The sequence below is a fragment of the Dasypus novemcinctus genome, chromosome 24 (genome assembly GCF_030445035.2).
Source record: "Dasypus novemcinctus isolate mDasNov1 chromosome 24, mDasNov1.1.hap2, whole genome shotgun sequence".
NCBI lineage: Eukaryota > Metazoa > Chordata > Mammalia > Cingulata > Dasypodidae > Dasypus > Dasypus novemcinctus.
This window is the reverse complement of record NC_080696.1, coordinates 49,323,685-49,336,612: the sequence shown is the minus strand read 5'-3', so window position 1 is coordinate 49,336,612 and position 12,928 is coordinate 49,323,685. Positions and strand designations below refer to the sequence as shown.

The following is a 12,928-nucleotide window of genomic DNA, read 5'->3' as shown; positions in this document are numbered from 1 at the left end:
TTGCACGCATTAGCACTGCACATGGGCCAGCTCCACATGGGTCAAGGAGGCCCGGGGTTTGAACTGCGGACCTCCCATGTGGTAGACGGACGCCTTAACCACTGGACCAAGTCCGTTTCCCTGGTGAATACATTTCGGAGCACTGCTACACTGCATGGAATACTTTTCAGAGCACTGCTACACTGCATGCTACATTGTAGTTTACACTCTCCAATGTATTTTAATTTCATTTATTGTGCCTTTCATTCCAATAAGAGCTGCTATTTTTCTATGTATGTTTTCAAATTCTTTGCACTCATCCAATGTCTTCTTTTTTTTCTTAAAGATTTATGTTTTTTATTTATTTCTCTCTCCTTCCCCCCCCCCCCCCAGTTGTCTGCTCTCTGTGTCCATTTGCTGTGTGTTCTTCTGTGTCTGCTTATATTCTTGTTAGTGGTGCCCGGAATCTGTGTCTCTTTTTGTTGTGTCAGCTCGCTGTGTGTGCAGCACCACTCCTGGGCAGGCTGCACTTTTTTCGTGCTGGGTGGCTCTCCTTATGGGGCATACTCCTTGCATGTGGGGCTCCCCTATGCGGGGGACACCCCTGCATGGTACAGCACTCCTTTGCGCGCATCAGCACTGTCCATGGGCCAGCTCATCACACGGGTCAAGAGGCCCTGGGCTTGAAACCCTGGACCTCCCATGTGGTAGGCGGATGTTCTATCTGTTGAGCCAAATCTGCTTCCCCCAGTATCTTCTTAGTACCCTTAATCTCTTTAGATATCTGATTGAATTTATTAAGGAAATTTGTTTGAACATCTATAATTAGTTGTCTCAACTCCTTTAAGGCATCTGGAGGCTTATCTTCTTCCTTTAACTGGACCATATCTTCCTATTTTTTAGCGTAGATTGTAATTTTTTGTTGGTGTCTTGGCATCTGGCTTGCTAGATGTATTCATCCCTTTAGTTTAGGGCTTTCTTGCCCTTTCTTCCTTGCTAGTTGTGTAGTACGAGCCAAGAATGTAGTTGATGCTGTAAGCTGTGGAGGCTTAAGCTGCCTGCATTGCCCAAGGGACTAATGAAGCTTTTCCCAACTTTCTCCTTTGTCAGGGGTAGGCACAGAGCCACAGCTGGGTGTAATAATCCAAGTCGAGAAGGCCTAGACCGTAGTTGCCCAGAGAGAGTGATGAAGCTTCATGCCCCTTTCTCCCTTGCTTGGGGTAGGGAAGGAGCTGCAGGTGTGGGCAGCAATCTACGCCATGTGTGTCCAAAATGATCGCATTTTCCCTGGTAGACTTATGACTATTCAGTCTGTGCCAGCCAAATGTACCTGTAGATACCTGGAGAGGCTGGTGCACGGCCTGCCAGTTTTCTTCCTGCTAGAGGTTGGGCTGAAGCCTAGGCCAGGGCTGCAGCCCAATCTGGGTGAATGAAGTTGGTCCCTACTGTCACTGTGATTTTCAGTCAGCCTGGCTTCCCCTCATGAGGGGAACGGAGTCAAAATGGTGGCTACTGGCCTATTTCTGACTTGGACAGGCTCTTAGGGTTATACTTTAGCTAGCCAAATTTACTAATCAGTAGCTGGAGTTGGTGCCCAACTGTCTCTTTCTCCCCCATTTTTGGGTAGTGGAGCCTCCAATTCCAGCCATGGAATAGCTCCTGAGGTGGCCTGTGCCACTAGTAGAGGATGGGCACTGGCCTTCGTGATGTGGAGTGCTTTACTCATGAATCTTCACTGCAGATGTGTAGTCTCCTCCTCCTATTCTTTCAAGGGTGTTGTAGGATATTCTTCTGGTATCCTGGAGTCCCCAAAAAGTGCTTTAGATAGCTCTGGGTGATTACTAACTGCCCCACAGCACGAGTTGACTCTAGAACTCCTTATTCTGCTGCCATTTTGCTCATTTTTCCTCTCTTAAATAGCTTTTTTTTTTAAAAAAAATCCTTCAACTTAAAAAAAAATGATTATTTATTTTTTAAAAAAAGATTTATTTATTTATTTCTCTCCCCTTCCCCCCTGTTGTCTGCTCTGTGTCCATTTGCTGTGTGTTCTTCTGTGTCCGCTTGCACTGTCAGGCGGCACTGGGAAACTGCGTCTTTTTTTGTTGCGTCATCTTTTTTTTTTTTTTTTTTTTAAGATTTATTTATTTTATTTAATTCCCCCCCCTCCCCTGGTTGTCTGTTCTTGGTGTCTATTTGCTGCGTCTTGTTTCTTTGTCCACTTCTGTTGTCATCAGCGGCACGGGAAGTGTGGGCGGCGCCATTCCTGGGCAGGCTGCTCTTTCTTTTCACGCTGGGCGGCTTTTCCTCACGGGCGCACTCCTTGCGCGTGGGGCTTCCCCACGCGGGGGACACCCTTGCGTGGCACGGCACTCCTTGCTCGCATCAGCACTGCGCATGGCCAGCTCCACACGGGTCAAGGAGGCCCGGGGTTTGAACCGCGGACCTCCCATATGGTAGACAGACGCCCTAACCACTGGGCCAAAGTCCGTTTCCCTGTTGCGTCATCTTGACGCATCATCTCTCTGTGTGTGTGGTGCCACTCCTGGGCAGGCTGTGCTTTTTTTCACACAGGGTGGCTCTCCTTGAGGGCGCACTCCTTGCATGTGGGGCACCTCTATGCAGGGGCACGGCACTCCTTGTACATGTCAGCACTGCGTGTGGGCCAGCTCACCACATGGGTCAGGAGGGCCTGGGTATCGAACCCTGGACCCTCCATATGGTAAGCGGACGCTCTATCAGTTGAGTCACATCCGCTTCCCTCCTTCAACTTTTAAGTCTCAAATTACTCATCTGTAAAGTGGAGATAATTGTTTCAAAGTCATAGGATTTTTTGTGAGGATCAAATGAGATGCTCCTGGCAAGAGATAAAATGTTAGCTATTGTTTTTCTTGTTGTTATTGTCTCTTTGCTTTAGCACCAGTGTCCAGAAAGGCTTAAATGAAACAAGGGCTTCCTTCCTTTCACTTTCCCTTCTGCTCTGCCTGTGGATATCACCGAGTACCATTATCTCTTTCTGAGGCTCTGTCTCCTTTTTTCTGCAGGGAGGAAAGGAGATTGTCCCAGGGCTGTTTTGAAACAACCCTGTTTTAAAAGGTGCATCAATGATAAGACGTGTCCAGGTATAAGGAAATGCTGCACGTTTGGCTGCAACAAGAGCTGTGTAGACCCAATCCTTAAACAGAAGCTGGGTAAGAAACCCCATCCTCATACCCTGTAGTCTCAGTGGCCTGCTTGTTTCTTTTTCTCAAATATGCACAAACCATCTTGTAGCCTTTGTTTTACTTTGAGAGATAATAAAAGCCTGCTATATTCTGGGCACTTTTAGAAACATACATATACAAAGGTACCAAGCCACTATGATTTGTGGCATGCATGTGGTCTAGGCAGGCAGAGGAGGCTGCCAGAAGTGTACCCTCAGCATATGCTTGTTTTCATGAAGGTTAGAAAGTTGTTGGGCAATTCCTGATACCTGCTGTTAGTTGCGATAGCCTCTCTTAAAATCTTAGCTAGAGAGACTTCTGGGAAGATGTATCTTATCTGAGAGACTCAGGACTCACTTCTCTCCCAATAAAATAGCTAAAGGAGAGGCAGAAATGGCCTCAAACAAATGTTCTAGGGTTTAGGACACCACCCAGAAGACAGAGGGGCACAGGAAAAGACTCTTGATGGAAAGATGGTGAGTAGAAGCTGCAGCTGCAGATGCCATTGCCTACCCTCGCCCCCCATGGACAGAGAGCTTTGAATTCTCAGGCCTCGGGCTAGTAGTTATAGACAGAGGGGCTGCAGGGATCCACCTTCACAGGAAATGGTTGAGAGAGAGGGACATAGCCTAAGGTGGACTCAGCTTTTGGCCCACAAATTTGGTCTGCTGTGTCCCACAGGCCCTTAAAGTCTGGGTGGAACTGTATCTAATTGTTTGCTTTGGGAGCCACTGGCACAGGCCTAAAGAGACCCTCTCAATCACCCTCCCTCCTGAAAAAGGGGGGGGGGCTGCCAGCAAAGGCTAAAGAAAAGCTTCTGAGAAAGTTTAAATTGCAAGGCTCTGAATAGACTTGAGACAGCCAAATTGTTGCCATCAGTGTTGCAGGGAACACTCTCCAACCAGGCTTTGAACTGAGAGGGTTGTGGAAGAGTGCCAGTTGGGGAGCCAACCAAGGAAGTGCATGTGGGGGAATTAAAAGTAAATAAGAGAGGCTTTTACAGTTTCCTTCCCCAAGGCCCTTGAAAGCAGGTCTGTAACCTATTACTGTGTCTATGGCCCAGATTGCGCAATTAACATGGACAATCATAAGGACCCAGTATAGGTTAACCAAGAATCAAAGAACAGCATTAACACACAGCCTCTTGCCACTAAATCCCTATGAAAAAGTGAGAAATTGAGCATCAGAGTAAACTTACTATCATAATCAGATGCCTAGACATCAGAAAAAAAATTACAAGCCATACTAAGAAAATGGAAGAAATGGCCCAAGCAAAGGAGTATATCAAAGCCCCAGATGAGACACAGGATTTGAGACAACTGATCAATAAGGTTCATACAAATCTCAAAAGTCAAATAAATGAGTTGAAAGACAATATACCTAAGGGATAAAAAACATCAAGACACACTGAGTGAGCACAAAAAATAATTTGGAAACCTGAATAGAAAAATAAAGAGCTCAAGGGAATGAAAGACATAATAGGTAAGATAAAAAACACATTAGAGCCATACTACAGCAGATTCAACATGACAGAAGAAAGAATAAGTGATGCAGAAGACAGAACAGCTAAATTGAAGAGAGAAAAAAACAGAAAAAAGAACAGAAAAAATTGAGAGGGTCTCAGTGAGTTAAATGGTAACATATGAAGCACAACAACATAAATGTCGTGAGAATTCCAGAAGAAGAAAAGGGAAAAGGGGTGGAAAGAGTACTTGAGGAAATAATGGCTGAAAATTTCCCAACTCCCATGAAAGAAATGAATTTACGTGTCCAAGAAGCATAGTGTACCTCAACCAGAATAAATCCAAATAGACCTACTCCAAGACACATGCTACTCAGAATGTCAAATATCAAAGATAAAGAGAAAATTCTGAGAGCAGCAAGGGAGGAGGAAACCATGACATACAAGGGATGACCAGTAAGACTTAGTGTGGATTTCTCATCAGAAACCTTGGAGGCTATAAGACAGTGGTGTGAGATAATTAGGATACTGAGGGAGAAAAATTGCCAGCTGAGAATTCTTTATCCAGCAAAATTATCCTTCAAATACGAACATGAGTTTAATATATTCATGAATAAACAAAAGCTAAGAATTCATAAAAAAGAACTTTGCGGGAAGTGTTAAAGGGAGCCTTACAGCCTGAAAGAAAGAAAAAGACAGGAGAGAGAGGCTTGAAGAGAGTGTAGAAGGGAAAATTATCAGAAAGTATAATCAAAAGAGTAAAAAGACAAAAATCAGATATGATATATGAAAACCAAAGAATAAAATGGTGCAAGTAAATAATGCATTTAGAGTAATATCATTGAACGTGAATGCATTAAACTCCCCAATCAAAAGAAATAGGTTGACAGAATGGATAAAAAAACCCTGAGCCATCCATATGCTGTTTACAAGAGACTCACCTTAGACCCAGGGATACAAACCAGCTGAAAGTGAAAAGTTGGAAAAAGATACTCCTTGCAAACAGTAGCAAAAAATAAATAAATAAATAAATAAATAAATAAATAATTTACTGGGATAGCTATACTAATACCAGACAAAACAGACTTTAAATGCCAAAAAGTGATGAGATACAGAAGGACATTATATATTAATAAAAAGGACAGTGTAAAAGGAAAAATTAATAAAAGGCACAATCTTCCAGGGTGCCATAAATACATGAGGCAAACTGGCAAAACTGAAGGGAGAAATAGACATCCCTACAATAATAGTTGGAAGCTTTAATACACCATTTACATCATTAGATAGAATAACTGGATGGAAGATCAACAAGAAAACAGAGAAATTGAACAGTATGATAAACGATTCAGTCCTAATAGGCATATACAGAATGTTGCATCCCAAACCAGCAGGTTGTACATTCTTCTCAAGTGCTCATGGGTCTTTCTCCAGGATAGGTCACATGTTGGTTAACAAGGCAGGTCTCAAGAAGTATAAAAAGATTGAAATTATACAAAGCACCTCAGATCATAATGGAATGAAACTAGAAATCAATTAATAGATGGGAAATGGGAGAATTTGCAAATAGGGGGAAGGTAAACAACATACTCTTAAACAATCAGTGGGTTGAAGAAGAAAATGTAAGTAAATATATTGAAAGGAATGAAAATGAGAACACGAGTTATTAAAACTTATGGGAGGGGAGTGGATGTGGGTCAAGCAGTTGAGTGCCTGTATCCCACATGGGAGGTCCCATGTTTGGTCCTGTTGCTTCCTAAAGAAGACAAACTGAGCAGACAATAAGCAGACTTTGAGCAAAAACAATGAGTAGACAGTGAGAAAAAAATGAGCAGACAATGAACAAAACCAGTGAGCAAGAGTACAAGCAAAACAATGAGCAGATAAGAGCAGGGAGTGGTTGTGGCTCAAGCAATTGAGTGCCTGCCTCCCACATGGAAGGTCCCAGGTTCAGTTCCTGGTGCTTCCTAACTAGACAATGAGCAAAAAACAAGGAGCAGACAACGAGCAGAAAACAAGCAAAAAACAATGAGCAGACAAAGAGTAAAAACAATGAACAAATGAGATCTTGGTGAGGGTGGTAAAAAAACGAAACAAAACAAAACAAACAAAAACTTATGGGATATTAGGGAGTGGGTGTAGCTCATTAGGGAGTGGTTGAGTGACTGCTTTGCATAAAGGAGGTCCTGGGTTTAATTACCAGTACCTCCTAAAAAAAACAAACAAAAAACAAAGCAAAACAAAACTTATGGAATACAGTTTTTAGGCAGTACTGAGAGGGAAATTTATAGCCCTAAGTACCTATAATAAAAAAAGAAGAAAGAGTTAAATCAAAGATCTAACTAAACAACTGGAGAAACTAGAAAAAGAACAGCAAACCAATCCCAAAGCAAGCAGAAGAAAAGAAAAATGATTAAAGCAGAAACAAATGAAATCGAGACCAACAACAACAACAACACAATAGAGAAAATTAACAAAACCAAAAGCTGGTTCTTTGAGAAGGTCCATAAAATTGACAAACCCTTAGCTAGACTAACAAAGGGGGGGGGGAAGAGAAGATGCAAATAATAAAAACAGAAATGAAAGTGGGAAAGTGACCACTGACTCTACAGAAGTAAAGAGGACCATAAGAGGATATTATGAGAAACTGTATGCCAACACATTAGAAAATCTAGATGAAGTGGACCAGTTCCTAGAAATGCACAAACGATATACATTGACTCCACAAGAAATACAGGAACTCAACAAACCAATCACTGTCATCAACAGTCTCTCAAAAAAAGAAAAGTCCAGAACCAGATGGCTTTATAGGTGAATTCTACCGAGCAGTTCGAGAAGAATTAACACCACCCTGTTTCAACTCTTTCACAAAACTGAAGAGGAGAGAAAATTACCCAACACATTTTATGAAGCCAACATCACTCTATACCAAAGCTAGATAAAGATACTACAGGAAAAGAAAATTACAGACCAATCTGTAATGAATATAGAAGCAAAAATTCTTAACAACATACTTGCAAATAGAATCCAACAACATAGCAAAAGAATTAATTATACTCCATGACCAAGCAGGATTTATTCTTGATATGCAAGGATAGTTCAACACAAGAAAATTAATTAATATAATACAGCACATTAACAATTGAAGAAAAAAACCACATGATCATTTTGATAGATGCAGAAAAGGTATTCAACAATATCCAGTATCCTTTCTTGATAAAAACTCTTCAAAAGATAGGAGTAGAAGGAAAATTCCTCAATATGATAAAGGGGACATGTGAAAAAACCACAGCCAACATGCTTTCAATGGGGAAAGATTGAAACATTTTTCCTTTAAGATTAGGAACAAGACAAGGGTGCTCACTATCACCACTGTTATTGTGCTAGAAGGTCTAGTTAGAGGGAAGCAGACTTGGCCCAATGGATAGGGTGTCTGTCTACCACATGGGAGGTCCGCAGTTCAAACCCCGGGCATCCTTGACCCGTGTGGAGCTGGCCCATTCACAGTGCTGATGAGCACAGGTAGTGCCCTGCGATGCAGGGGTGTCCCCCGAGTAGGGGAGCCCAACGCACAGGGAGTACACCTCATAAGGAGAGCCGCCCAGCGCGAAAGTGCAGCCTGCCCAAGAATGGTGCTGCATACACGGAGAGCTGACACAACAAGATGACACAACAAAGGAAAATGCAGATTCCCAGTGCCCCTGTGGGGATGGAAGCGGTCACAGAGGAGCACACAGTGAATGGACACAGAGAGCAGACAACTTGGGTGGGGGGGAGGGAGAAATAAATAAATTTTAAAAAAGTTCTAGTTAGAGCAACTAGATAAGGAAAAAAAAAGACATCCAAATAGGAAAAGAGAAAGTAAAAATATTTGCAGATGACATAATCCTATATTTAGAAAATTCTGAAATGCCTACAAAAAAGCTACTTGACCTAGTAAATGAGTTCATCTAAGTGGCAGCATACAAGATCAACATGCAAAAATCAGTAATGTTTCTGTACACTAGTATTGAACAATCTGAGGAGGGCATCAGGAAAAAAATTCCATTTACAATAGCAACAAAAGGACTCAAATACAGAGGAATTAATTTACAGGACCTATACTCAGAAGCCTACAAAACACTGCTAAAAAAAATCAAAGAAGATGTAAACAAATGGAAAGACATTCCATGTTCATGGGTTGGAAGACTAAATATTGTGAAGATGTCAATCCTACCCAAACTGATTTATAGATTCAATGCAATACCAATCAAACGTCCAACAGCCTACTTTACAGAAATAGAAAAAGCAATTAACAAATTTATTTAAAAGGGGAAGTGCACCTGAATAGCCAAAAGCATTCTAAAAAAGAAGAGTGATGTGGGAAAACTCCCACTGCCTGACCTTGAAACATACTACAAAACTACAGTATAGCATTGGCGTAAAGCAGATACATTGATTAGTGAAAGAGAATTCAGAATTCAGAAATATACCCTAACCTCTATGGCCAACTGGTTTTTGACAAACCTACCAAGTCCACATTACTGGGATAAAACAGTGTCTTCAACCAATGGTGCTGGGAGAACTGGATATCTATAACCAAAAGCATGAAAGAGGGCCCCTATCTAACTTCCTATACAAGAATCAACTCAGAACGGATCAAAGACTAAATGTAAAAGCCAGGATCATAAAACTACTAGAAGAAAATATAGGGAAACATCTTCAACATCTTGTGGTAGGTGATGGTTTCTTAGATCTTACACCCAAAGCATGAGCAACAAAAGAAAATGGATAAATGGAACCTCCTCAAAATTAAACACTTTTGCACCTCAAAGGACTTTTTCAAAAGGGTGAAAAGGCATTTGTTGCAATGGGAGAAAATATTTGAAAATCACATATCCTATAAGGGTGTAGTATCCATGGTATACAAAGAGATGCTATAACTTTTAACAAAAAGGCAAAATACTGGATTTAAAAATGGGCAAAAGACTTGAATAGACATTTGTCCAAAGAAGAAATACAAATGACAAAAAAAAAAAAAACATGAAGAAATGTTCAACATCACTAGCAATTAAGGAAATGCAAATCAAAGCTAAAATGAGATATCATTTCACACGTATTAGAATGGCCACTAGAAAAAAGATAGAAAACTACAAGTATTAGAGAGGATGTGGAGAGAAATAGGAATGCTGATTCACTGTTGGTGGGAATGTAGAACCGTCTAGCCACTGTGGAGGACTGTTTGGCAGTTCCTAAAGAAGTTAAATATGGTTTGCTATGTGACCCGGAAATACCACTACTGGGTATATACCTAGAAGAACTGGGAGCAGTGACACAAACAGACATCGATGTTTATAGCAGTGTTATTCAAAATTGCCAAAAGTTGGAAACATCCCAGGTGGCCATCAACTGATGTACGGATAAACAAACTGGTATATACACACAATTGAACATTATGCAGCAGTAAGAAGAAATGAAGTCATGAAGCATGTGACAACGCAGTGGACCTGGAGGACATTATGTTGAGTGAAGCAAGCCAGACACAAAAGGACAGATACTGTGTGATTGTGCTATCATGAGCTAAATACATCGTGTAAACGCCTGGAGCTGATAACTAGAACATCAGCAAGAAAATAGAATGAGGTTAGAGAATGGAAAGTTGAGGGTTAACTTGGGCAGAATTTGAAAAAGTTTGTTTGTTAATCTTTGGAAATGAATAGAAAAGGTGAAAGCACATCATAGTGTTTGTAACTAGCAGTGCTATTATATGTGAATGACAGTGGTTGAAAGGAAAAGTCTAAGGTCCTGAGTATTACTAGAAGGAAAGCTAAACGAGGAAAGCTAAAAAACAGCATAGTAAAACCTTACGTGGTTCATAACTTCTATTAAACACTTAATGTTTATGTATGTTTACATATGAATGAGACACTTCAATAAAAATATATTTAAAAAAACTATGTGAAAGGAATATGGGTAATATTGCATACATATAAAGACTGTTTTGCTTTCAAACTAAACAAATGTATGTTAACGTTACGAGATGTTAATATCAGGCAAAAAAATCCCCATTATGTTAAGTGAAAGAAACCAGAGACAAAATTCTACATATTGTAGGATTCCATTCATGTAAAATGTAAATATAAATAAATTTATAAAGATAGAAGTAGATTAGTGGTTACGTAGGACTGGGGAAGGATAGAGGGATTGAGAGGTGACTGCTAAGGGGTGTGGAGTTTTTCTTTTTTGGAGTAATGAAATTATTCTAAAATTTTTTGTGATGATGACTGCTCAACCCCGTGATTATACTAAAAGCCATTGATTGTATACTTCGGATGGATTATATGGTATGTGAATATATCTCAGTAAAACTGCTTTTAAAAATCTTAGCTAGAAGGTGAGCTTGCTCCTTGTCTCCTGCAGCACCTGGTTGGTCGGGCCTGGTTGCAGTTGCCTTGTCCTGGGATCTGTGAGGGGTTGCTCATCTTGACATCAGGTGACTACTGATATCCACCATGTCATCCAGGCCTTTTGAAAGTCCACCTCCTTATAGACCTGATGAATTCAAACCAAATTATCATGCACCAAGCAATGACATATATAGTTCAGAGATGCACATATGACCAATCTTTCTCAACTAGAAGATGAAATTCTTCACTTCTAATAGTAGGCTTCTCCTCCAGGAGTGATTTGGATTCTGTCTATGCTCATTACTGTGATGTGCATTGCCATATTTGCCTGTGTCACCTCTATGCTTGCCTGGGACAGAGCCTATGGAACTGCTTTAATGGGAGGTGGCTTAGGTTACCCATATGGAGGAAGTGGCATTGGTGGTTTTGGAAGTGGCTATGTCCATGGCTCTGGTTATGGTTAAGGTTATGGCTTTGGAGAAGGCTACACAGATCTGTGAGTGGCAAAGTGCTTCTTACTGGCAATGGCTGCCTTTTGTTTCATTGCAACATTGATGATATTTGTTACCAGCATTATAACATCTGAAATATCCAGAACAAGAAGGTATTACTTGATGTGATAATAGTGAGTGCTGGCATTATGGGATTTATTGCCATAATTATGTGGTGGATCCCCAGGAGGCTATTGTCATTGTGCCGAATTTCATGGTTATTGTGGTTTTTGCTTTAATAATTTTCTTTTCTGTGAAAACTTGAAGAAAGATGAATCAGTATGACAAGTCAAATATTTTGTGGGACAAGGAACACATCTATGATGCGTAGCCATTCAATGTTGAAGAGTGGGTTAAAAATGTTTCTGCAGGCTCACATGATATGCTTCCATCTGACTTTGTGGAGGAAGTTGACAATCCCCTGGCATTCTCTTCTAATGATAAAGTGGAGGATAGATGGTCGTACCCAGAGTCTTCTTAACATGGTGCCTGAAGTGGTTTAGGGGCTTCAGTGACTTCACCTGTGGATGGCTTCAGGCAGCCTCATTTCAGTGCCAGTGGTAACTATGATTCATCTTCAAAAAGGGCTCCCACAAAGGGAAGAGCAGGAAAGTCAAAGAGAACAGAGCAAGACCACTACAAAATGGACTACAACACTGGCTGCAAGTTGTGCGATGAATAGGAGGAGGACTGGATCAGGGAATATCCGCCGATCACTTCAGACCAACAAAGACAACTCTGCAAGAGAAATTTTGATACTGGCCTGCAGGGATATAAGAACTTAGAAGCAGAACTTGATGAGATCCATAAAGAATTCTCTCAAATGGGTAAAAAATTGGGTGACTAAGGAGAAGTGAAGAGTGGATGGCTGCTGCTGCTGAATACAATAGACTGAAGCAAGTTAAGAGATCTGTAGTTAAAAAAGTAAAAGGAATAATTACAAGCAACTGAAGAGTAAATTTACACACATCAAGAAGATGGTTGGTGTATTAGTTAGGGTTCTCTAGGGAAACAGAATCAACAAGGGATATCTGTTGATAGTAAGAGATTGATCAGAGTCTCTCACATAGCCGTGGGGATGCACAAGTCCAGGTTCTGCAGGCATCTGCAACCAGGAGCTCTGATGAAATTCCAATGAAGATTCTTGACGAGTTCTGGGAGATGCTGGCTGTCCAAAGACGAGCTGGGCAAATCTTTCTCAATGCTGGAATCACTTCCCCTTTTAAGAGATTCAACTGATTGGGTTAAGCGTCACTTACCGCTGATGGCAATCTCCCTGATTGATGCAATTATAACCAGCTATCTATGATTTACCACTGCAGTAAAGTCAATGGTGACTAAAGTCCACAAATGCCCCTATACTACAGTCAGCTCAGTGCTCCCCCTACCAAACAACTGGGCATAATTACCTGG

At 41.0% G+C, this 12,928-nt stretch overlaps 1 protein-coding gene and 1 pseudogene across 4 annotated transcripts in view; both read left to right on the top strand.

Annotated features, from left to right (window-relative positions):
* Positions 1-12,928, top strand: part of WFDC3 (WAP four-disulfide core domain 3) — a 43,141-nt gene that overhangs the window by 8,308 nt on the left and 21,905 nt on the right. For all 4 annotated transcript variants that reach the window (XM_004469855.3, XM_004469854.3, XM_058287143.1 and 1 more), the window contains one exon: positions 3,021-3,167. In XM_004469855.3, the coding sequence (XP_004469912.1) occupies positions 3,021-3,167 (147 nt within the window). The remainder of the gene's footprint in view (positions 1-3,020; positions 3,168-12,928) is intronic.
* LOC139437567 (occludin pseudogene) lies at positions 11,063-12,522 on the top strand (annotated as a pseudogene).